The sequence below is a fragment of the Danio rerio genome, chromosome 21, assembly GCF_049306965.1.
Source record: "Danio rerio strain Tuebingen ecotype United States chromosome 21, GRCz12tu, whole genome shotgun sequence".
NCBI classification, from domain to species: domain Eukaryota; kingdom Metazoa; phylum Chordata; class Actinopteri; order Cypriniformes; family Danionidae; genus Danio; species Danio rerio.
The window spans coordinates 6,380,001-6,407,500 of NC_133196.1; the positions used below are offsets into that span (position 1 = coordinate 6,380,001).

The 27,500-nt window shown below is 38.2% G+C and overlaps 1 protein-coding gene and 1 non-coding gene across 6 annotated transcripts in view; both read left to right on the forward strand.

The window, feature by feature from the left end:
- Positions 1 to 27,500, forward strand: part of col27a1a (collagen, type XXVII, alpha 1a) — a 228,928-nt gene that overhangs the window by 112,988 nt on the left and 88,440 nt on the right. For 2 of the 5 annotated variants that reach the window (XM_073934154.1, NM_001163294.1), the window contains 5 exon segments: positions 127 to 171; positions 13,340 to 13,393; positions 15,800 to 15,844; positions 22,127 to 22,180; positions 27,450 to 27,494. In XM_073934154.1, coding sequence (XP_073790255.1) covers positions 127 to 171; positions 13,340 to 13,393; positions 15,800 to 15,844; positions 22,127 to 22,180; positions 27,450 to 27,494 — 243 coding nt within the window. 5 annotated transcript variants of the gene reach the window in all.
- mir455b (microRNA 455b) lies at positions 18,797 to 18,901 on the forward strand. The gene has a single exon (NR_030656.1). It is a non-coding gene; the product is annotated as a microRNA 455b (primary transcript).

Genomic DNA, 27,500 nt, shown 5'->3' on the forward strand with positions numbered 1-27,500 from the left:
GTCCATTTACTTTTAGGAAAGTGTATTGTAGTCTTTCAGTGTTTCTTACAAGTAGTTTCAGTTTGTATCTGTGTGTGTATTTTACTGAATGTTTGCTAAATCACCATATGTCCTCTTTGTTTACAGGGACAAAAAGGCCATCCGGGACCACCAGGCCTTCCCGGGGAACCAGTGAGTAGTACAGACCTACAAATAGTGTTGCACAAACAAGCACTTAAACAAATATTCCTGTCTCAAAACCTGCATCACTATTCATAATTAATCCATGGAGAGTTTTACCTTTTATATATGGGCCATTCTTCAACTACGAGCATATTTAGCCTTGTGAAGTTGAGTAAAAAAACTTAAAATAAACGTAACATAACATCATAAGTTTAAACATTTTGTCTAGCTTTAAGATAGGACAAACTTAGATAAGAAGAGAAACATTTTTTTCCATCGTGAACCGAACAAATGTCAATTCCACCACATCTCAATACACAGCTTATTTCCAAATGTAATAAATTAAGGCAGTCAAACATTGTCAAAGATCATTTTTGTATCTAGTTTAACCGATTTTTCCACTGTATATAATAATTATACATTTGTCAATGAAATAAATTAGCCCCTTAGGACCATTCTCCATACTTCGAATGAGACGATAAACCGAGGTCCCGACTCTCTGTGGTCGTTAAAGATCACAGGATGTCCTTCGAAAAACAGTAGGGGTTTAACCCCGGCATCCTGGCCAAATCTGCCCACTGGCCTCTGTCCATCATGGCCTCCTAACCATCCCCGTATTCCAATTGGCTTTATCTCTGTCTCCTCTCCACCAATCAGCTAGTGTGTGGTGTGTGGTCTGGCGCAAAATGGCTGGCGTCGCATCCAGGTGGATGCTGCACACTGGTGGTGGATGAGGAGACCCCCCCCCATCATGTAAAGCGCTTTGAGTGCCCAGAAAGCGCTTTATAAATGTAAGGAATTATTATTATTATTGTGCACCTGTCACACTCTAAAATTTAATATTAATTTGGTAATTAGAAAATAAATGAACTAAATTTGTATATTACATAGAGCACGAACTCATACATTGTGAATGCACTTTTAATGTGTGATGGGAACTAAAATGTGTGTGGTGATGGAAATGACAGTGGTGGGAATTACATTTCATCAGTTTATTGTGAAAAATGAAAAATGGCTTCACTAATTAGCTTTGAATTGATACCGGCCTTTCATGTATACAAAACACTTTTATTTTCCTTCATTGAAGGTACAACATGTTTGGAAATGACATAGAATAAATGTATTTCCTTAATAAGCAATATTTACCGATTTTTCTTCAAATGTTGTTAATAAAAATGTAAATTCCCTCCCTCTTGAACATGTTCTCAGATGGCACTGTTCATTTTCATAGAAACCACCTAAATAATCTTAAACACAAACTTTTTAAAGCGACATTACAGTGTTGTGGTGGAAATGACACTGATACAGTGCGACAGCTATATTTTGTATAAAAATTATATTGATAATATTCTCACATTAATAACTATAAAATATTTAATTTATTTCACTAGTGCTTCATTAGATACAGTAATAGATAGCAGATAAATAATATTTTAAAATGTTATTTTCATTGTTGAAGTATAAAGCTCTGGGTGTGCGACAAGATAAAAACAGTGATTTTGACACCTAAAAGGAGGTTGAATAATGTGAAAAATATATAATAGAAAGGTAGTAAAGTTTTTTATATTAGGTTTTGTTGTTAGTTTAACAAGGAAAGAGGATTTTGAACAAAATTATATATATATATATATATATATATATATATATAAATATATATATATATATATATATATATATATATATATATATATATATATATATATATATATATATATATATATATATATATATATTTGGATATATGATCAAAGGACATAAAAGTACCCATAGTTGAAGAATCACCTATATATGCATGTGCTGTAAAAAATAATGCTGGGTTCAACACAATCGGTACAACATGAAGGAATTAAGTTAAGCTTTTAGTATCAGTATTTTTCGTTGGGGTTTTTTTTAATGGCTTGATCTTTTTATAGATTTTTTTCATTTCAAATAATACAGATGAATATCGATTACAGAGCATTAACATAATAGCAGAACAATACAAAATAAACAAATACAATCAATAAATAACGTCATATAAAAAATGAGGGTGGTTGCTAAAATCATAGCCTTAATTATTATATTGTCACAGTGGGTCGCAGAAATTCTGAAATCTTCCCCATATATCAAAATAAATGTCAATCATTTCATGTAAACTGTAGGAGAGTTTTTAAAAAGCTGCAACTCGTCCTAACTCTGAGATCCACTCGAAGATTGGAAGTCTACTGGAAGATTTCCACCCGTCTGCCTAGCATGATACAGCTCTATATCCACTGTGATTCTGCTTTATTCATGTGTCTTAAGGGACAGGGGTCACCAAGTAGGTATAAGCTTGGGCAAAAGTCATACAGGGTCTGCAATATCTTTGCAAGGTATTCATGCACCTCTCTCCAGAAATACTGGACTGCTGGGCATTGCCATAATACATAAAATAGGTCAGTATTGTTAGTTTTTAAGATATCTATAAGCTAGTGTGCTCCAAAACAGTGACAAAATTTGTGTTCAGACAATATAGAACTGATATAAACATGTAAAGCTTGTAGTTTAACTTCCGCCTGAATGGATCAAGTGTTTTATTCACGTCACCTCATACTACACTCATTAAATCATAACCAATCAAATGCTCTCTAGTGTCTGACATGCCCCGCCCCCTTGAAAACGCTTCTCATTTGCTTTTCATCTGATGCGCTCAACCACTCTCACTGGCAGAGCAGGGATAAAACAAAACATTGTTGGCTGTTTTTTTTGAATGGGGGAGGAGCTACACTATGTCCCACCCTCTCTTCGTGTTAAGGTTGATATTATGTCAAACACTGAATAAAAGTACATATTTCAAAGCACTTCATGAGACTTTTAACGTATTATTTTTGCAATTGTAAGTGGATTGAACATAAAACAATAAAGTTTTCCCAAAAAAACTGCTCATTTGAAATACGTAGTTTGAACAAACAGCAAACGTATCTTTTTTGAGTGTGCAAAGACGTTCACACGACAAGAAAAAGCCCTTTTAAAGGCCTCTGTGTTATTTAAGGTGAACTGTCCTTACGAGTCAAAAGTTTAGCTAGAGGAAAGACAAACACACACACACACACACATACCCAGAGGAAAGTTTTATTGCTCAGGGCTTGTACCTTCGTAACTCAGGAAACTTAAAACATGAAGCATGAACGACAGCAACTCATTTTAATGGTAAAAATAACAATTGATTTCAAAGGCAGATGACATAACTATCATTATGCAATTAGCGATTTGCAATCGTTTTGTCCACTGTTGGTAATTAAAATGTAGCTGATGAATCTTTTGAACTGCAGATCTTTACATTCAATGCATTTATTAATTTTCCTTCAGCTTACTCCCTTATATATCAGATGTCGCCACAGCGGAATGAACCGCCAACTAATCCAGCATATGTTTCACACAGCGGAGGCCCTTCCAGTCACAACCCAGTACTGAGAAACAGCCATACACACTCACAAACACTCATACACTATGGCCAGTTTAGCTTATTCAATTCACCTATAGCGCATGTGTTTGGACTTTGGGGGAAACCAGAGCACCCGGAGGAAACCCACGCCAACATGGGGAGAACATGCAAACTCCACACAGAAATTCCAACTGACTCAGCCGGGACTTAAACGAGTTACCATTTTGCTGTGAGGTGACAGTGCTAACCATTGAGCCACCGTGCCACCCCTTATATATTCAATTCAATTCAAGTTTATTTCTATAGCGCTTTTACCATAGGTATTGCTTCAAAGGAGGTTTACCAAAGGTGCACGTTATTGCATTACAATTATATACTGTAGATGGTTATGCTGTAGAGCACTATATACTGTTATTATACTGTATATTGTGTACTGGTATTATACTTTATATACTGTAGAAAGGGCAACACGGTTTCCTCCACTGCGCTATAGGTCAATTGGATAAACCAAATTGGCCATAGTGTATGTGTGTGAATTAGAGTGTATGGGTGATTCCCAACACTGGGATGCAGCTGGAAGGGCCTCCGCTGTGTAAAGCAAATGCTGGATAAGTTAGCGATTCATTCCGCTGTGGCGACCTCTGAATTAGAGACTAAGCCGAAGGAAAATGGATGAATGAATGAATACTGTGGAAGTTTTTTTTAAAGGTGCCCTCGCTGTCTCACTACACTGTTGAAGGTGCAAAGGCATGTACAAGCACAGCCAAACAATACATTTCTCATGACACTAGTTTGTTCACTTGCGGGAGTTCCATTCCATGTTAATTCTGACCAATCGAAAAGCAGTTTAGGAACTCTGTTCAACAACATCTGGCCAATGAGAGATGTGGACTGATGACTGCATTTTGGTCCTTTTCATCGTGTTCAGACCAAAGCTGTCAGTGTAGTGTGAAAAGGACCCAAAACGGTAGAAAATGCAACAATGTATCATTTATTGCCCTTGGTCCGGACCAAATGAAACAAACCACAGATGTGAAAGCACTCTTAGGGTGCTTTCACACCTGTGAATCGATTCAGTTGTTCCGAAACAGAGATTACAATTGTTACATTGTTGCTCTTTGCTCTTGGAGCGGTTTGCTTTCACACGGCAAAGTTTCTAATCGGACCAAAAGCGCTAAAACAAGTCATGTGCGAGTAAACTCTCCTCACATTGGTCAGAGTGTCAGGGTTTATTTTGCAGTGTCCCGCTCAGCTGTCAGGAGAGGTGGTGGTTTGGTGGTGATTGACAGGGTGCGCGCACGATGTGTCTGAGGAGAGATGCGGTGGGGAGGGGTGCGAAGGGTGCACGACGTAGCCTATTTGAGGACCGGGAGGGAGACGTGAGATTACCGGGAGATCATCACTCGTTTGCGGGCATCCGGAGACTCGCGAAACTTCCCGCCATACTCATAATTCTCTCTTCATATAGTCGTATGCCTATTACATATCCATAAAACACTGTGATATAACCGCGCTCGGATCGGATCACTTTCTCACTGTAATCAAACCGCTCCAGGGTTCGTTTCAATCGAGCCGAGACCACCTCATTCAAGCGATCTCGGAGCGATTACTTTGTTTGGCGCGGAACAGAGCACGATTACCCTGTTCAAATATGCCAAGTGAACCGCGCTAACTGGGCAATCGAGACATGTTCCGAAACAAAAGTGTAGGTGTGAAAGCACCCTTAAACTCTGAAATCTTAACTGACACTCATTGAATTCACTTTAATCTTCTATGTGAAGCTGCTTTGACACTATCTACATTGTAAAAGCGCTTTAAAAAATAAAGATGAATTGAATTGAATATTTAGGTGTGTTATTTAGTTTCTAAACGAGGTATAAAAGACGCAGCCCAAAATGTATATGAAATATGAACTCAAATCAAATAATCTCTGCTGCTAATCACTCTTTGTTCAAGCTATACACATATTCAGGGTTCTTACTGGTGCTGGAAATCCTGGAAAATGCTTGATTTTTAATATAGTGTTTTCAAGGTTAGAAAAGTGCTTGGATTTTGGACAAAGTGCTTGAACCTGCTTGAATTTGCAGGGCTTGAAATCGTGACTGTTTTGGTTGCATACGTGCACAATTTTGTCTGTGACCTCAATATATATGTTTTAATTTTGTCTATGTGACCTACATATATAATATGTGATCCCAAATATATTTGGGAGCATTTGTGCGAGTGCATAAATTGTTGTCGTGCGACCAGTTTTCATTGCAAAATGTTTACCGAATGCGCGCATTTGTGGAGCTAATTATAAGCCGAAACAATCTGAATTTGAATTGTGTTAAATTGAATTATTAACAATTGTAAGTTAATAATACTGATTATGTCCTTTTAGAAATGTTTTGAATTTGTATTTCTTAACTTGATTATTGAACGTCTGAAATTTAAGACAACCTAATTTTTTAAGTCAGATTTTTATAGACATATTTTTAAACCTGAAACGACAATCCAATGACTGTAAAGAAAAAATAGCAATGCACATGAATCATGAATATCATGAACGACTGGTCATGAAAGGTTGGTACTACACCCTAACAAAATCTGACTGTAAGCTCATTTCTTGAGATATCAACTTTTGTAGAAAGAGACCAAACTTAAAAGTATACTTCATCCAATAACTAAACTTTTTTAAAATTTATTTTTTAATCATTTTTGGGTGAACTATCCCAATAAATCCATGCTCTAAAGTGCTCAACAATTTTTCGTTTTTTAAAATAGCACAATAGATTTAAATGTAAAAAAGTACATACAATATAAATAAACGTATTTAACCGTGGTTATTAGGTGCTGGAAAAGCATACAAATGTACCTTGAAAGTGCTTGAAAAGTGCTGGAATTTGAAGTTGGAAAAAGTGTAAGAACCCTGCATATTGCACATCAACTATTTAGACTATTTTTATTCTTCTACTGAATTTTAGGAGAAGCGTCTGAAATAACTTTGAAATAAGCTACTTTTAATGTTTACGACTAGGCTGGAAAACATCAAGTTCAGATATCTTCTCCTCTCTCAGTTTAATGTGCGAGTACACGTAAATCATTTAACAGTTCTGGCAAAACATCTATAATGGCATTAAGAATCAGTTCAGTGAGTGAACACAAATCAGCCATCCGCAGATATAATGTTACATCTACGGCCAGAAATGTAACTCAGAATAATAGGTATTGAAATACATGATGATCTCTTGTCATAGTGAAGATATTGATTTACTTACTAAAAATAAAGATTTTCTATTGGGTGTTTTATTTACAGACTATGTCTCCTTTGGTTAATGTTTATTTGTTTCTTGGACACAATATTTAAGAATTTTACATTATGCCTAATATTGTTACCATCATTATTATTATTAAAGGGTCATGACACCCCCCACTTTCGGTTTGAGTCTACCTCTTTTTTTTTTTTTAAAGATGCATCATAATGGGCGTGGAGCTCCTCGATCAGAGGCAGGGGTGGGCGTAGCCAGCAGAGCAGGGGAGAAGGAGGGGAGCGAACCAGTGTTGTCAGTTAGCTCACAAAAAGAGACGCAAACCGTGAGGAGACTCATGATTTTATAGTTTACAAAGTTAAAATGCAAAGAAATAAACAGTAATTTAATGCCCTGCTACATTTGTTATTCGTAATTTCATATACATATAACCACAGTTTATATCATTATAAAGATAATCGTGTTTATATAAACACTGAATGAGGACTTTTCCCTCAATCCCCGGGTCTGAATGCAGACTCAGTGCAGCAGGTCGTTTGCCCTGTCTATTTTAACCATTAGCCCTGCTGGTAACCTGGAGGATTTAGGCAAACACAGCAGCACGGCGATGTGTCTAAATGTAAACGAACTCCTGAGAAACGACAAAGTCCGCCATACTCGTACTGCTCTCCCGACAAAAATGCTTGCAGCACACACACAACTTTGCTGTATTGGCCCTGACAGCATTGTGAGGGATAAACATGCAACAAACCCCATAGATCATGGAAACAAACACATACAACCCTTTACGAACGGCTAGATACTGTGTGCCGTGGGTTCGTTGACGCGGTTTCACCCAGTCATCAAGGTAGGATCTCACAGCTTGGCACTGGCAGGTCTGCCTTGCCTTCGGAAAGCATGCGCAATCATGAATAATTAAGAAGCCGGCTCTTCTCATAGGATTAGAAAACTCAGCTATGAATAATAATGAGAAACCGACGCATCATCTTTGCAGTTTTGCGCTCGAAAAAATCACCGATTTTGATCCGCCCCAAAAATCATTTTAAACCCGGAAGCTGAAATTAGCTGAGAAAAGCTCAAAATTATTCTTTTTTTTCCCACAATTAAAGCTGACAGGTGCTAACATTGTCTTAACTGATGCTCAGCACACACAAATCTGTTAACATCTCAAAAAGTACTCGATGGTTTCCTTTAAATGTTTTAGATGAAGTTTTGGAATACAATATTGTTAAAAATAATAGCAGTACAACGTGACTAATCAGAATAATCCAGGTTTTTTGTAAATTTTTTATTGCTACTGGAAGGGCATATAATGGAATAGTTGGTGGTTCATTCCACTGTGGCAACCTCTGAAATAGAAACTAAGGCGAAGGAAAATTAATTAGGTTAAACAGTCACTTGTGTAGCACTATACAGTCTCTGCCGACTAAAGGCTGATTTATACTTCTGCGTCAAACACCGGCGTATGCTACGGCGCTGACGCATAGCCCTTCGTCGTGGCCGTCACCGTCACTGACGTGCACCTCTCAAAAAATGTAACTACACGTCGCAACGACGCGTAGTGCAAGCTCTGTGATTGGTCGGCTTGGTAGTACTGACGAGTCGGGGCGGGACCGAGAGCCGCCCGAATGGCGTGAACCCAATGTAGCGATTGTTTACAAGTGTGGAGTCCCGTGAAGGAGCTCCGGATGGAAAGTTTTGTTTTGTGTTTACCTCATAGTTAAAGTTGTTGCACGTCCACCGGTTCCTGCCTCAAAATGAGCGAGTTTGAGCCACTTGTACATCCCGGAAGTGTTCAGGAAAAGCAAAAATGCAGCGAAGAAACTCGACACAGAGGAAGATTTACACCTCACTGCCAACTAGCGTTTCCAACTAGCAGAAGTATAAATGCACAGCCACGCGCGTTGCCTGCGCTGTGAGTTACGCCGGTCACTTGACGCAGAAGTATAAATCAGGCTTAACAGGCTCCCTGAGGTCCTCATGCCCACCCAGCAACACAACTGATTCACATTAGACTAGGAAAATGAAAACAAAATACACAAATAACATACAATTATGTCATAAAATGCTTAGTCTTGTTTGGTATATTGGTCAGAAAATTTATTTATTGAATGTGACGTATATCATAGAAAGTTTATTGCTGTATCTGCTCTATATATCTTTCATCTTTACAATAATGACTCCCAAGCAGCCTCCTGTTGGGTCCTAGTGCCTGCCCTATTCAATTAAATTCATCTTTATTTCTCTAGCGCTTTTACAATGTAGATTGTGTCAAAGCAGCTTAACATAGAAGATTTTAGTAGCTGTAATCTGTATCAGTCCAGTTTTCAGAGTTAAAGTTCAGTTTAGTTCAGTTCAGTGTGGTTTAATTTTCACTGCTGAAAGTCCAAACACTGAAGAGCAAATCCATCGATGTGTAGCTCAACAAGTCTCAAACCAAACAAGTCAGTGGCGACATTGGCGAGGAACAAAACTTCATGCACTAGATAAAAATATTAAAGAAAAAAGTTCTATCTAGGAACAAAGCATGAATTTTAATTCATTGTGAGAAGCTAACTCTTATGGGAAACAAAAGTCTCAAATTGACCTGTAAATTAAGGTCAAATCCCAATTCTATTTCTGTACCCCTGCCTCTTCCCCTTGGCCCTTCAAACCGAGTGTGAAGGGGAAGGGCTTCAAAATTTACCCCGCAAGAAACGGGACAGCACTACAGCACCTGCACACGTCATCATATGTCTTTGTGAGCTCTTGCTTTATATGAGATTGACGATGGCGACTGCTGCATTATTTTTTGGTATTTATCTTCAGGAGATCACTGACGGCATATACTATGTTATCATAACGATCTAATGTGGCAATAAGATCGTAACTTCACTGTGTATTTAAACAGTGGCCATATTCATCAATGTAAACACACCAAAAACAACATTAACGTTATAGCGGACACTGTACAAAGCTCATTCCCAGAACTAAACTTTTCTAACTGGATGTTTCAGTGTAATCGAGTATCAGAATGTTGTAGGACTGATGTACAGGAGTTATTATTATGGATTATAGATAGCAAAATTTAGCGTTTTTTTTTTTTTTTTTTAATTAATTAATTAATTTATTTATTTTTTAAATATTTTTTTATTTATTGTTATTTATTTATTTTTTTATATTTTTTTAATTTATTGTTGTTTATTTATTTTTTAACATTTTTTTTTTTTTTAAGCATGACGGTAAAACACGAACACAGTTATAAATATATTAAAACGTGTTTGTTTGTCGTAAAAAAAAATGTAATAATGACAAAAAAATACTAATTTGAGCATCTCCTTGGCTGGTGTATTTTGGGAAATTTTCTTAGCCCCTGGTTTCGAGTGTGCTCCTGAAAAATCTGTCTTTCTTTTATCTATCTAGCCCTTCCTCTTAGCACTATGCCTTCAAGCTAGAGAATTGGGGCACCCCTACCACCTTCACGTGAACACACAAAACAAGGAGTAGGCGGTGAGGGGAAGAGCTAGGGCAGTGGTCACCAAACTTGTTCCTGGTGGGCTGGTGTGCTGCAGATTTTAGCTCCAACCCTAATCAAACACACCTGATCAAGCTAATCAAGGTCTTGCTAGGTATACTTGAAACATCCAGGCAGATGTGTTGTGGCAAGTTGGAGCTAAACCCTGCGGGGACACCGGCCCACCAGGACAGAGATTGGTGACCCCTGAGCTAGGGGGTAGAATTAGGATTGGGCCTAAATAGTCAATTAACTCATTTCAGAGACGCACAGACAGAAAAAAATTTGATAATCGACATTAGCTTAGCCAATAAGAGTTTAAAGGGCCATGAAACCTCCTCATTTCAGCAGGTTGTTTTCACACCTCTACTTTGGAAAAAGTCAGAAAAGTGGGCGTGTCTAGCTCTGTTTAGGGGGGAGTGTCGGAGGAACTAAAGTGGGATGGTGTGGGAGTGTCTATTTGGGCACGCGCGAGTTTTAGAGTCAAAACACACACACACACATACACACACACACACACACACACACACACACACACACACACACACACACACACACACACACACACACACACACACACACACACACACACACACAGTAGAAAGTGATGGTGTTTAACCTACATGGTCATCTGTAGTCGAATTATTTGCCAAATTATTAAATGGTGGACTTTAACTGCAGTTTGGCTCTTTGATTCAGGGAATTCATTCATGTCCCTCGCGACAAACAAGATATTTGATTCGAGGATCTGCTCTAAGCGTGTATTTTTCATGCAATGTTTGATACCGCACGGCGAATGAGAGAAAAAAACCTCTGCATTTCCCGGAAACTTAGATGCACACGGCAGGTAGCGTCAGAAAGCCGCGTGTGTTATTCCGGTCACAAAATGCGGTAAAAACCCTACACAAGGTTAAAGTTTGGTTGTGGTGCTAACATGTTTACACTCGGTGCAATGGTTAACATAGTTCGATATGAACAAACTGAATAAACAAAGAGCACTGGTCGCTCACTTACCAAATCTGTAGAGACAGGACAATCACCAGCAACTAGAGCCGCGTCTTTATTAAGAGAAGACTACAAGCGAATCCGGATCTCTGCGTTTGCAGATGAGAACAGCTCTCAGGTAAACAATAATCCTCCTTAGACTCGTAAGTTATTGTTGTCGCGCGTCGCGTACACTGTTAATCCACGCGACTCCAGCTAAGCTCTCACAGAGAGAAAATGAAAACAAAACTTAACGGCAGCAAACAATAAAAGCAACACTTCACGCTTGTTTTGCCAACACAACGTGGTGTCTCTGTCGTCTAAACACGGTGACAGTTATGAATATTAATGAAGTTGCACAATAGAGCGCGCTGATTGGTTTGAGCCATGCCTTACTCATGCATTAATGCATCACACTGTAAGACGTAATAAGACTGACTCTGGCACAGACGTCCAGTCTGCACGCTGGAATACAACACTATTATGTCATGACCATGACGCAGCTTCAAAAATTCGTTTCAAACCGGAAGTATGAATTTGCTTGAAATAACGCAAAAACAACCAATTTACACTTTTTAGCTAAATATAGGTGTCCTAATAGTGTTTTTAGCAGTGTGGGACACATATACGACTGTCAACAGCTCAAAACATGTGTTTTGGTGTTTCGTGACCCTTTAAAAATATCTGCAAAACATCTAGACCTAATCCCAATTCTATTTTTGTACCCCTTTCCCTTGGCTCTTACAACCGAGGGTTAAGGGGAAGGGCTTCAAAATTTGCCTCTAAGAATTGGGACAGCACTACAGCACCTGCACATGTCATCATATGTCCTCGCGATCTCCTGCTTCTTTTGTGAGATCAGACGATCGCGACTGCTGTAGTGATTCCAGTTGTGTTATGTTTTGTTTTTTATCTTCAGGAGATCACTGACGGCATATATTATGTTATCATAACGATCTAATGTGGCAATAAGTTCGTAACTCTACTGTGTAGTTAAACAGTGGCCATATTCATCAATGTAAACACACCAAAAACAACATTAACGTTATAGCAGACACGGTAAAATGCCAATTGACAGCCACTAGACATAAGGGTATTCGAGTGTCAGAATGCTGTGGAACTGCTGTACAGGAGTTATTTAATAGAGATTATAGATTGCGAAATTTAGCGGTTATTTTTAGCGGTTTCTTTTTTTAAAGCATGACGGTAAAACACGAAAACAGTTATGAATATATTAAAACAAGTGTTTGTTTGTAGTAAAAATTCGTAATAACAACAAAAAATACCAATTTGTGGATCTCCTTACTTCCGGGTTCAGCAATACTGCCACTGTGGCTGGTGCATTCTGGGAATTTTCTTACCCCTTGGTTTCAGGTGTGGTCCTGAAAAATCTTCGTTCGAAGGGCTATTCACCGCTTCCCCTTAGCCCTACGCCTTCAAGCTAAAGAGAATTGGGACACCCCTACCCCTTGGCGTGCACGCGCAAAACGAGGGCTAAAGGGGTAGAATTGGGATTGGGCCCTAATATTGTGCATTCATAGTATATTCAACAAGGTCCAAATAGAAAATAAAGTCCTTTTCATTTTCATTTTCTTGGATACTTATTTGAATAACTACAGTATTTTGTGAAATATATTATTAATATAAAGCTCAGGTTTGCCCCACAGTCCAAACACATGCGCTATAGGCGAATTAAATAAACTGAATTGGCCGTAGTGCATGAGTGTGTGTGAGTGTGTATGGATGTTTCCCAGTACTAGGTTGCAGTTGGAAGGTTTGCAGTGTGTAAAACATATGCTGGATAAGTTGGCGGTTCATTCTGCTGTGGCGACCAATGATAAATAACGAGGCTAAGTTGAAAGAAAATAAATAAATGAATGAAATATTAATATGAAATAATAATTACTCAAACAGTGAAATGCATTTTTGGTCATACCGCCCCCCTTAAGTTCTTAATCTAATGCGTATATTTATGCATTTAGATATTTTTAGCATCTTTAAAGTATATGCATATGCTTTAATACTAATCATTGCCTTTCTTTACAGGGAGAACAGGGTCCTGTTGGAGAAGCTGGAGCCAAAGGCTATCCTGGCAGGCAGGTGCAGTAGATCTTCCTCTGCTGTGGAGTGTGGTGTTTATGTGTGTGTGTGTCTGTGTTCGGTCTGAGTGTGTTTTGCTTTGTTTTCATTGACTGTTCATGGAAAATATGCAATTAATTTAGCATTATGGTGCCCTGGCATTGGGTTTTGTTCAGTTTAACTGCAGGGCATGATTGAAAGTCTCAGTGTTCAATTAATGGAAAGGATGCAGTCGTTCGCTGTGGTGCTTGGTATCGAGATGTTTTGACATGCTTGTGTTGTTTTCATTGATGGAGCTGTGGATTTAATCAGATGGCAGCTGAATAAAATATACACCCAGAACCACAAGCGTGCTCTTTTGAACACATCTTGAGCTGATAGAAGCTGCTCGTGTTGAACTACTTGAAGTGGTTCTATACTATATGGCAGCCCTAAGCTAATGGTAACTATTTAAAACAATATTTAATGAAGATTATTTGTTTGGTAATTACCTGATTTATGTGAGTTAATGTACACAATGTCAGCGATATTGTAGTTGGGTAACTGTAAAACCACAAATTCAATATAAATTAAAGATATTACATGAATGAGGGAAAACTTTGTTGTAGTGTTTTTTGTAAATCTCATTTTAATGGATGGATTGATTGATTGATTGACCGTTAGATGGACGGACGGATGGATGGACGGATGGATGGATGGATGGATAGATGGATGGATAGATGGATATAGACATAGATATAGACATGGATGGTTGGTTGGATGGATGGATGGATATAGAGATATGGATGGATGGATGGATGAATGAATAGATAGATGGATGGATTGATGGATATAGACAGATAGTCTATATAATCTATACTCAGATAGTCAGTGGATGGTTAGATAGATGGATTGATGGATGGATGAATTGATTGATCGTTGAATGGATGAATGGATGGATTGATGGATATAGACATATATATATAGACTTGGATGGTTAGATAGATAAATGGATAGATAGATAGATAGATAGATAGATAGATAGATAGATAGATAGATAGATAGATAGATAGATAGATAGATAGATAGATAGATAGATAGATTGATTGATTGATTGATTGATTGATTGATTGATTGATGGACTGATGGACTGATGGATTAATGGATATAGACATAGATATAGACATGGATGATTGGATGGATGGATATAGAGAGATGGATGTATTGATGGATGGATGGATGGATAGATAGATGGATGGATTGATGTATGTAGACAGATATAGACATGGATGGTTAGATAATTGGATGGATGAATGGATGGATGGATATAGAGAGATAGATTGATGAATGGATGGATGGATGAATGGATATATAGATAGATGGATTGATGGATATAGACAGATATAGACGTGGATGGTTAGATAAATGGATGGATGGATTGATTGATTGTTAGATGATGGATGGGTGAATTGATTGATTGATTGATTGATTGATTGATTGATTGATTGATTGATTGATTGATTGATTGATTGATTGATTGATTGATTGATTGATTGATTGATGGATGGATGGATGGATGGATGGATGGATGGATTGATATAGACATAAATATAGACATGGATGGTTAGATGGATAGATTGAATGATTAACCGTTAGAGGAACGGATATATGGATGGATGGATAGATGGAAGGATGGATAGACGCATTAATGGATGGATGGATTGATGGATGGATGGATAGATTAATTGATCCTTAGATGGATGGATGGATGGATGGATGGATGGATGGATGGATGGATGGATGGATTGATGGATATAGACATAGATATAAACATGGATGGTTAGATAGATGAATAGATAGATGAATTGATTAATGGATGGGTTGATTGATTGATCGTTGGATGGATGGATGGACACACATTAAGAGATGGATGGATAGATGGATGGATGGATAACCAATGTCAGTGAAGTTACCAAATATGGTTATTCTCATAATAAAGGAACTAACTTGTTACTAAAATAAAGAAATAATAATTTAATATGTATATAAAAATAAACATTATTAAAATTAATAAAAATGAAATAAACCACAAACAACAAACTAGAAAACAATAGCTAATAAAAAAAAACTCTCACACACTGCAGTGATACTAAAATAGCAGTGTTCCTAAGCTTTGCCCATATTATTCAATCATTACCATGTTTCTTTTTATAATCAGACCAATTTACCAAAACAAAAAAAAATTATTTTGTGGCTCTATTTTATACATAAAGCCTATGATGAGCTCATTAAAATCTGATCAGGGTTTCAGTTCTTGTGGGCACACGAGTTTGGCTGCTTATCAAAAGAAACAAGCTCTTAATTTCAGCTCCTGTTTGTCTGTTAAATGAAGTGTGTTGATTTAAATCCTGTTACTGAGGTCTCTCTTTCTCTTCTCTTCTCTTCCAGGGTTTACCTGGTCCAATAGGGCCTGTTGGGCCGAAAGGTGCTCGGGTGTGTAAACGTCTCCTTCCCATTTGATGTATGATTGCAACTTACAATGCTGTCATTGTGACATTTGAGCCGCCCGTGGTTACCGTTGCTAGGTTATTTACATTGTTTGATCTTTTACAAAGCTGAAAGAGTCGACTTGCTTGAATTTTAAAGTCAAGTGATTTGACCTCGACTCCACGAGAGGCATTTCTTTTACTACTACAGCTCCTCTTTTCTCCCGTCTCCCCCTCATTTACTGCTTTTTCCTTTTTCTGTTTTTTGAGTCAACAGAGACTCAACCATGACAAATCTGCCGCTGACAGCTGCCCGAGCCATAAGTGTTCATTTATGTGTGTTTTTAGCCTCCTACGGTCACATTAACATGTTCACATGTACAGCCGCCTTCATTTATATTGCCCTGCCGTCTATTTGATGTATTTAGAAACAATTTATATTTGACTCTGCTTTTATATAGCTCTCTTTCACACACATACACACACACACACACACTCACACAGGCTTTAGCTGTTGTGTTTGTAGTTGAGCTCTATTAAAGGCTCTTTATCAGGCTAGACTCCGCCCACATTGGCTGGAATTTCCTGTTTAAAATCAGACTGAGGCCCTGCTGTCTTTAGACACCGCACATACACACACACATGCATGCATGTCTTCAAACGCACATTTGTGTAAAAGCACCTTGCATGGAGTTGTCAGCGTGCCTTTTTGAAAGTGGTGGACAATAACAGATTGTGTTTTACTTTGTTGCTGCACTTAATTACATTTTTTAATTATCTGTAATTGATCTGATTAATTTTTTGACAGAGTCCATGCATTTCAAAGCATGATAATGTACTATTTAAATCCACTGTGCTTCATCAAAATTATATTGCTTGTTATTTTGCACTGGAGAGATTGTCACCCACTTTGAGTTTGATTCTTTTACTTGTTAAATTGGTTCACAGATCAGTCTAAATCATTCCTTTGTGAATTCCATACATTTGATCTGATTGACTGAATCAGTCTGCAGATTGAGTCTCCAGTTAATGATTCTCTAATTTAAATGATCTGGATAGAGCAAGTTTTCAATGAACGATTCACTGACTCTAATGATTCAGAAAGGGTGAGTCTCCACTTCACCGAATCAGTTCACTGATTCATATTGTCCAGTCAGAGTGAATCTCCAGTTAACGATTCACTGATTTAAATGATCTGGACAGGCCAAGTCTCCAGGTAACGATTCACTTACTCAAATGCTTTAGTCAGAGTGAGTCTCCAGTTCATGAATTGCTTCATAGATTCTCCAGTTGTGCACTCACTGACTCAAATAATCCACTTGGAATGAGTCTCCAGTGAACAATTCACTGATTCAAAAGATCTGGACAGAGCAAATCTCCAGTTGTCCACTCACTGACTCGAATTATTTAGTCAGAGTGAGTCTCCATTGAATAATTCATTGGTTCTAATTATTAGGACAGAGCAAGTCTCTAGTGAATGATTCACTGATTCTAATGATTCGGACAGAGCAAGTCTCCAGTTTTCCACTCACTCACTCAAATGATTTAGTCAGAGTGAGTCTCCAGTGAACGATTCACTGATTCTAAGGATCCTGACAAAGAACGTCTTCGGTTGTCCACTTACTGACTCAAATGATTTAGTCAGAGTGAGCCTCCAGTGAACAATTCACTGATTCTAATGATTCGGACAGAGCAAGTCTCCAGTTGTCCACTCACTGACTCAAATGATTTAGTTAGAGTGAGACTCCAGTGAATGATTCACAGATTCTAATGATTCGGAAAGGGCAAGTCTCCAGTTGTCCACTCACTGACTCAAATGATCCAGTCAGAGTGAGTCTCCAGTGAATGATTCACTGGTTCTAAGGATCCTGACAGAGCAAGTCTCCAGTTGTCCACTTACTGACTCAAATGATCCATTCAGAGTGAGTCTCCAGTGAATGATTCACTGATTCTAATGATTCGGACAAAGCAAGTCTCCAGTTGTCCACTTACTGACCTAAATGATTTAGTCAGTGTGAGTCTCATGTGAACGATTCACTTATTCTAAGGATCCTGACAGAGAAAGTCTCCAGGTGTCCACTTACTGACTCAAATGATCCATTCAGAGTGAGTCTCCAGTGAATGATTCACTGATTCAAAAGGTCTGGAAAGAGCAAGTGTCCAGTTGTTCACTCACTGAGTCAAATAATCCATTCAGTGTGAGCCTCCAGTCAACGATTTACTGATTCTAATGATTCGGACAGAGCAAGTCTCCTGTTGTTCACTCTCTGACTTAAATGAACCAGTTAGAGTGATTCAAATGTTTAACTCTGAATGAGCCTCCAGCGAGCGATTCACTGATTCAAAAGATCTGGAAAGAGCAAGACTGCTGTTAATAATCTATTGTTTAAAATTATTCAGTAATAACCCCTCATTGACTAAAAGAAAAACTGATCAGAGTAAGTCTTCAGTGAACGATTCACTGATTCAAATTATCTGATCAATGCAAGTTTCCAGGTAATGATTCACTGATTCAAACAATTCAGTCAAATTAATCTCCAGTTAACAATTAACTGATTCAAATGATTTGGTCAGAGTGATTCTCCACTTAACGATTCACTAATTATCTTCCACTGAGATTTTTCTTCTTGCCTCTGTAAAATATAATATTGATAAATCGAAAGCTAATATATTTTCATAGTGATCTTGAAGTGACATTTTGCCGTTTTATAACTGTTTTATATTGTATGTTTACATTTGGTAGCACACATTTGGTTTTCACTTATTTTTATTATGCTAGGCCACTGTACATGTTTTGTTGTTTTCATATGTTTGCATGATTGAATCGCCATTTATTTCTAGTGTCTGTACATTTATTGCAGTACTTGATCTGTGTACTTCATCCACCACTGCTTTTTGCTGGGTGTGTGTGAGAGTGAGTGGATCTCTTGTACCCTGTGTTTGTTTTCTGCATGTTTCCATCGTTGTTCCCTGAAGTGAGGGTATGTGCCCTTGGACTACATTGTGGAGGCCAGCACCATGCAGTCCATGGGCATATACACTTACTTCATGGCCTACATCAACACGAAGACGTCTGTTCATCCATTCAAGCACTTCTCCATTCATCTGCACGTCGGTGTGATCAAATCATGCATTGACGTGTGCTGCAGGAGGCACTAAACTCTTAATCTTTATTGTTTATTCACTTGGTCTCAGGTCATTGTCCTAAAGTTTTTAAGATCATAGGCTGATAGATCTTTGAAAGTACTGGGATAGCATACTAAACAAACACCTAGAATACCCTAGCAGATATCCAGAACACTTTAGCAACTACCTAGTATGTCCTCGCAACCACTTGGTAACAATTAAAACACTTTAGAAACAAGCTAGAACAAAGAGTGATATTCAGTGTCCTAGCATTCACAGAGAACCAACAGTGAAACCAACTAGACCACCTTAATAACATCTAAAATGTCTTAGCAACTACCTAGAACAGGGGGTGTCCAAATTCAGTCCTGGAGGGCTGGTGACCTGCAGATTTAAGCTCCAACTTGCTTCAACACACCAGCAGGGATGTTTCTAGAAAGTCTTGTAAGAGCTTGATTAGTTAGCCCAGGTGTGTCTGATTGGGGTTGGAACTAAACTTTGAAGGACACCGGCCCTCCAGGACCAAGTTTGTACACTCCTGACCTAGAACAACCAATCACCCACAATGACCTAGCAAACAGAAAGTGACCATCTAGAACACCTGAAAACTAATTATCAGTCAAAACAACCATAGCAACCATATAAAACACAATAGCAACCACCTGGAAAAACACAGGAACTACTTAGCAACTATTAAACACAATAGCCAACACCCAATCATCTCCAATGTACTATCAACAACATAGAACACTGGGAAACGTAGTTCGACCAGAACACATTAGGATCCAAATTGTGCCTCCTACACACCTTAGCAACCACTCATCAATTATGTAATCACCCTAGCAACCACACAGAACACTCAACAACCCAATGAAACACCCTAGCACAACTTAGCAACTTCCCAGATAATAATATAAAAATAACCACTCAGCAATTATGTAATCAACCTAGAAACTACTTAAAACTTCCATAGAACCACTAAGCAACTGCTAAATCAGCCACATAGAACACTCTAGCAACTATCCAGAACACTTAAGCAACCGCTTATTATCTTCTAGGAACCACTTGACGATTAAAACACTTAAGTAATTAGCTAGAACAACCAGTCATATACACTCACCGACCACTTTATTAGGTACACCTGTCCAACTGCTCATTAACACAAATTTCCAATCAGCCAATCACATGGCAGCAACTTAATGCATTTAGGCATGTAGACATGGTCAAGACGGTCTGCTGCAGTTCAAACCGAGCATCAGAATGGGGAAGAAAGGTGATTTAAGTGACTTTGAATGTGGCATGGTTGTTGGTGCCAGACGGGCTGGTCTGAGTATTTCAGAAACTGCTCATCTACAAGGATTTTCACACACGACCATCTCTAAGGTTTACAGAGAACGGTCTGAAAAAGAGAAAATATCCAGTAAACCCTATCGACTATAAATATTCTATTAGTACCAATTGAGCATCGTGTCAACACCACAGCCTACCTGAGTAGTGTTGCTGACCATATCCATCCCTTTATGACCACAGTGTAGCCATCTTCTGATGGCTACTTCGCTCTGTGGGCGCAAATGCCTTGTTGATGCCAGAGGAGAATGGCCAGACTTGTTTGAGCTGATAGAAATGCAACAGTACTCAAATAACCACTTGTTACAACTGAAATAAGCAGAGGAGCATCTGTGCACAACACGTCCAACCTTGAGGCGGATGGGCTACTGCAGCAGAACCCCACACCTGGTGCCACTGTTGTCAGCTCAGAACAGGAAACTGAGGCTACAATTCACACAGGCTCACCAAAGTTGGACAATAGAAGATTGGAAAAACGTTGCCGGGTCCCATTAGTCTTGATTTCTGCTGCAACATTTGGATGGTAGGGTCAGAATTTGGCATCAACAACATGAAAGCATGGATCCATTCTGCCTTGCATTAATGGCTTAGGCTGCTGGTGGTGGTGTAATGGTGTGGAGGATATTTTCTTGGCACACTTTGGGCCCATTAGTACCAATTAAGCATCGTGTCAACGCCACAGCATACCTGAGCATTATTGCTGACCATGCCCATCCCTTTATGACCACAGTATACCCTTCTTCTGATGGCTACTGGCGCCATGTCATAAACTGTGAATCATCTCAGAATGGTTTCTTGAACGTGACAATGAGTTCACTGTACTCAAATGGCCTCCACAGTCACCAGAGCTGAATCCAATAGAGCACTTTTGGGATGTGGTGAAATGGGAGATTCACATCATAGATGTGCAGCCGACAAATCTGCAGCAACAGTTTGATGCTATCATGTCAATCTAGACTAAAATCTCTGAGGAATATTTCTAGTGCCTTGTTGAATCTATGCCATGAAGGCAAAAGGGGGTCCAACCCGGTGCTAGTAAGGTGTACCTAATAAAGTGGCCGGTGAGTGCACAGTGCCTTAGCAACTACCAAAAACCCATCTTGAATCCATCTAGAGCACCGTAACAACTTAGAAACCTTCCCAGATCACCATAGAAACAGCCAAATAGTGCATCCTATACACATTTACAACCACATAGAATAAAAAGCAACCACTTAGCAACTATGTAACCACCCTAGCAACCACGAGAAACATCCTGAGCTAAACCCTATCAACATTTTGACAATCATATAGTACACAACACCTTAGCTTCCACATAGAACACCCTAGCAACCACTTAGCATCGACTAAGCCACCCAAGCAACCATTAATAACAGGGATGCCCAAACTCGCTCCTGGAGGGTCGGTGTCCTGCATAGTTTAGCTCCAACTTTCTTCAACACACCTCCCTGAAAGTTTCTAGTAAACCTAGAAAGAGCTTGATTAGCTGGTTCCGGTGTGTTTAATTGGGATTGGAACTAAAATATGCAGGACACCGGCCCTCTAGGACCGAGTTTGGACACCCCTGTTCTATGACATCCTGACAATCGATAGTTAGCACTCAGCAAATAACAATTCTATTCAAAACTTATCAACTACCTAGAATGATTGATCAACCACGTAGAACACCTTAACAACTGTATAAAACACCCCACACCACCTCTAGCTAACAGAATGATAACCTCTGATGCTGAAAATAAGAATGAGGTCTTTAAATTAGACTGTCCACAACAGGAATCATCATTGAGCTTCTCTCTGTTTCTCTATTCCTCTCTAGGGTTTCATAGGAATCCCAGGACTTTTCGGGTTACCTGGAGCTGATGGTGAAAGAGTGAGTGTGTGTTCATGTTTTGTCTTCGCCTATAAGTCACATGATTACAACAGACTCAAATGTTCCAGCAAATGGCTGTTGTGCAACGCCTCTAAAGCACTTCCCAGGAATCTATTAAACACCCACAGATACAAATGACTCACTGCGGTCACATCAGATTTCCTATTCACACAGTGTTATCTAACCATAAACACTCGTTTTATGAAGATTTAAAAATAATTCTGCACATTAGATTCATTTGTGCTCGGGCAAAGATCCGAAATATCAGTTTTACATTTTGAAAATATTCAAAGTTCAGCACATAACATTTATGAATGAAATAATTGCTCTTATATCATGTTAATTAGGGCTGTTGAAATATAATGAAGACTCAGTGGGTAGCACTGTCCCCTCACTGTAAGAAGGTCGCTGGTTTGAGTCACGGCTGGGTCAGTTGGCATTTCTGTGTTGATTATGCATGATCTCCCCGTATTGGTGTGGGTTTCCTCCGGGTGCTCCGGTTTCCCCCACAGTCCACATGCGCTATAGGTGAATTGAATAAGCTAAATTGGCCATAGTGTATAAGTGTGTGAATGAGGGTGTATGGATGTTTCCCAGTGCTGGGTTGCAGCTGGAAGGGCATTCGCTGTGTAAAACATGTGCTGAATAAGTTGGTAATTCATTCCGCTGGGATGGCCCCTGATGAGGACTAGGCTGAAGAAAATTGAATAAATGGATAAAATATAATGCTTTGACATTTAAAAAATTATTAGACAATGTATCAATACATACTGTACTTATTATTGTTATGATTGCAATATTACAGTATGTAGATCTTCAGTGTTCTTCTAGCTAGTTCTGGCATTTCTAATAATATTTTTGGATAATATATTATAACGCACTTACACACTCAACAGGATAGTATGTATGTAGTGGCGTCCCAAATGGCACACTAATGTTTTTTTACTAAGTGGAAATTCAAACCGTTTCCCTGATGACGTTTGACTGTTGCCAAATCAGTAAAATAAACGACCGAATTATCAAACAATTCCTGCCGTGAGTATTGCCGCATTCACCATTGGGAGGCGCTATAATCACTCTCGTAGGAGAATTTTGCTTTCACCATCCAAAGTAAATAGTTATCCAACATATGCGTCCGATAGCTCCGCCCCTTCCGCTACGTAAGCAAACCTGCGGTCGTTGAGTGCGGGAAGTGTCCATTATTACACACTTCAGCTGAGTCCCAAATGGCACACTATACATTATGCACTCATGCACTATGTACTTATGCACTTACACACTCAACAGGATAGTACATGTATGTAGTGGCGTCCCAAATGGCACACTAATGGTTTTTTACTAAGTGGAAATTCAAACCGTTTCCCTGATGACGTTTGACGGTTGCCAAATCAGTGAAATAAACGACCGAATTATCAAACAATACCTGCCGTGAGTATAATCGCATTCACCCTCGGGAGGCGCTATAATCACTCTCTTAAGAGAATTTTGCTTTCACCATCCAAAATAAGTAAAGTTATTCCTAATGTGATCCGATAGCTCCGCCCCTTCCGCTACGTAAGCAAACCTGCGGTCGTTGAGTGTGTGAAGTGTCCATCATTACACACTTCAGCTGCGTCCCAAATGGCACACTATACACTATGCACTCATGCACTATGTACTTATGCACTTACACACTCAACAGGATAGTATGTATGTAGTGTCATCCCAAATGGCACACTAATGTTTTTTTACTAAGTGGAAATTCAAACCGTTTCCCTGATGACGTTTGACGGTTGCCAAATCAGTGAAATAAACGACCGAATTATCAAACAATACCTGCCGTGAGTATAACTGCATTCACCATCGGGAGGCGCTAAAATCACTCTCGTAGGAGAATTTTGCTTTCACCATCCAAAATTAATAAAGTTATCCAACATGAGCATCTGATAGCTCCACCCCTTCGGCTACGTAAGCAAACCTGATGTCGTTGAGTGCGTGAAGTGTCCATCATTACACACTTCATTTTACCGGCTGAATGAGTGCATCATCTGGGTAATTAAAGTGCACTTATTATTTTTAGTTTTCAGTGTGAACGCACTACTTGCACTATTTATACTACAAAATGGCGCAGAATAGTGCATAAGTATGCGATTTGGGACGCAGCTTTCATTTTAGCCACTGAATGAGTGCATCATCCGGGTAATCAAGAGTGCAATTCTGGTCTGAGAGGTGGGGGGGGGGGGAACCAAATCTGAGTGATGGTGATACTGTTGTGGAATGTTGGTGATAGTTTTAGAAATGTGCAGCAATGTTGAGTAATTGTGTGCAGAAAAGCCTAAATTTGAAAAATAACTTTTTTCGACTCTCGAGGGAAAATTATAGCATGAAGTAAAGTGCTATATCTAAAAAAAAAGTGAGGCCCCCCCCCCCCCGGGAATTGCGCCACTGCGGGTAATTAAAGTGCACTTATTATTTTTAGAGTTTTCAGTGTGAACACACTACTTACACTATTTATACTGCAAAATGGCGTAGAATAGTGCATAAGTATGCGATTTGGGACGCAGCTATAGTCTTTATCACTGTATGGATTATTATTGAAACATTGAATTTCTGCCTCCTATTTTAAACTGTGATGCTGGGTTTGAAGTAAAAATAATTATTATAGTTAGAATTATTGTTATTTTTATTCGATTCATCTCCTCTGTTCAGTGTAGTTTTGCTGTTTAGTGTTCAATGGTGTTATATAATTGCCAAAAAAAATCAAATTTGACTTATTGTACTGCGTCATTTATTATTAATATTATTTGTTGTTTATTATAATATATCATTATCACCATGAATCCTATTGGCCACCATGATCGTATGGTTAAAAAACTGATATCTTGACAGCCAATTGTTTTCACTTTATAAAACTGTATTTGCATATAGAGTTGAAGTCTGAATTATTAGCCCCCCTGTTTATTTTTTTGCTGAAATTGTTTAACGAAAAGAAGATTTTTTTAAACACAACTCTAAACAAAATCGTTTAAATAACTCATTTCTAATAACTTATTTATTTTATCTTTGCCATGATAACAGTACATAAAATTTTACTTGATATTTTTTCAAGACAGGCTGGTTAATATAATTAGGCAAGTTATTGTATAACGATGGTTTGTTCTGTAGACTGTTGTTAGGACTGCGTTGTTTTGTGTTTCTGTGTGTTTGATTTGATTTCTAGATTGGGGGCGTGCCTTCAGCGCACCTGATGCTGGTCAGCGCCCTTATTTAAACCCCAGCAGAGAGTTTGTCGGGCTGCTGTCAATTCACTTGGCAGTTGGACAGAGCTGCGCTCCAATTTGGGCATTATTCTTTGTTTCGCATCCATACACTATCCCTGACAACATTTACTGCATCCATACACTTGCATTTCACACTGATTGAACATGCTGATACTGACATTCTGATTATATAATTTTGATTGAGTTAAATACGTCTTCTTTTTGATTGTATTTCACCTTGTCGTCTCCCTCATTATGTTACATCCCTGAGCCAGGTGTAACACTATCGAACAAAAATATAGCTTAAAGGGGCTAAAAATGTTGTCCTTAAAATGGTGTTTAAAAAATTAATTACTGCTTTTATTTAGCTGAAATTAAAAAAATTAGACTTTCTCCAGAAGAAAAAAATATTATCAGACAAACTGTTAAAATGTCCTTGCTCTTTTAAATATAATTTTGCAAATATTTAAAAAAGAAAAAAAAATCAAAGGCGGCTAATAATTCCGACTTCAACTGTATGCTGAATCTTGCTTATTCTTTTAATGTCTTGTTTTAGATATAGGTATTGCTGTTATAGATATTATTTTGCAAACACATTAGTGGTAGATTCTAAAATCATGTGCTGCCCACAACTGGTAGATCATATCATAGAAGTGTTTGTGTGTGCGTGCGTGCGTGCGTGCGTGCGTGCGTGCGTGCGTGCGTGCGTGCGTGCGTGCGTGCGTGCGTGTGTGTGTGTGTGTGTGTGTGTGTGTGTGTGTGTGTGTGTGTGTGTTGTGAAAGTGGAAACTACTTCCAGCTGGTGTTCAGCTGAGGGTGTTTGGATGAGTCATGCTGTATGATAACAGAGCACACACACAGTGTCCCAATTAGCTTGCTTATGCACTATTATTCTATTCGTTTTTGAGTGTAACCTGAGCGTGTTCCCTGAAAATCCAAGAAACATCCACAAATTTCACTTTAAATATCTGCATGATGCACTTATTTGTTGCTGTATAGGGCACTCATTGAAATACTCATTGGGAAAACCCTGGAGTGTTACTGTGAAGTGTGTTACTGTAAAGACTTTTGAACCTTTATGACTTAAAAATATACAGTTACAGTCAGAATTATTAGCCCCACTTTGAATGATTTTTTTCTTTTTAAATATTTCCCAAATTATGTTTAATGGGGCAAAGAAATTTTCACAGTATGTCTGATAATATTTTTTCTTCTGGAGAAAGTCATATTTGTTTGATTTCAGCTAGAATAAAAGCAGTTATTAATTTTTTAAACACCATTTTAAGGGCAAAATTATTAGCCCCTTTAGGCTATATTGTTTTTCGATAGTCTACAGAACAAACCATCATTGTACAATAACTTGCCTAATTACCCTAACCTGCCTAGTTAACCTAATTAACCTAATTAAGCCTTTATATGTCACTTTAAGCTGTGTAGAAGTGTCTTGAAAAATATCTAGCCAAATATTATGTACTATCATCATGGCAAAGATAAAATAAATCAGTTATTAGAGATGAGTTATTAAAACTGTTTAAAAATGTGTTGGAGAAATCTTCTTTTCGTTAAACAGAAACTGGGGAAAAATAAACAGAGGGACTAATAATTCAGGGGGGCTAATAATTCTGACTTCAACTGTATATATTGTAATTAATGTAATTTAAGTTCAACACAAATGGATAACCAAAAAATAATAATAATAAAATCATCTGACACAATAATCTTATAAAGTTTATAAACTACAGTACATTTAACATTTAAAGTGGATCAAAAATTAAATTAAATTAAATTATATACATTAATAAATAAATTACATAATCATAAATATTTATAGTATATGCTATTGTAAAAAAAATGTTAGTATTGTTTAATATACTCATTGCTTTTAGGACAAGTCTTATGAAAGGTTTTGATCCACTTCATCATTTTTGATCATTTGGGACACAACTACAGTGCTTCCTTCTATACACTCTGAATGACATTTTCAACAATTATTAATAATCTTTTCTCTGTCTCTCCTCCTTCTTCTTTAGGGCAGTCCTGGTCCACCAGGGAAGAGGGGCAAGATGGGTAGGCCGGTAAAG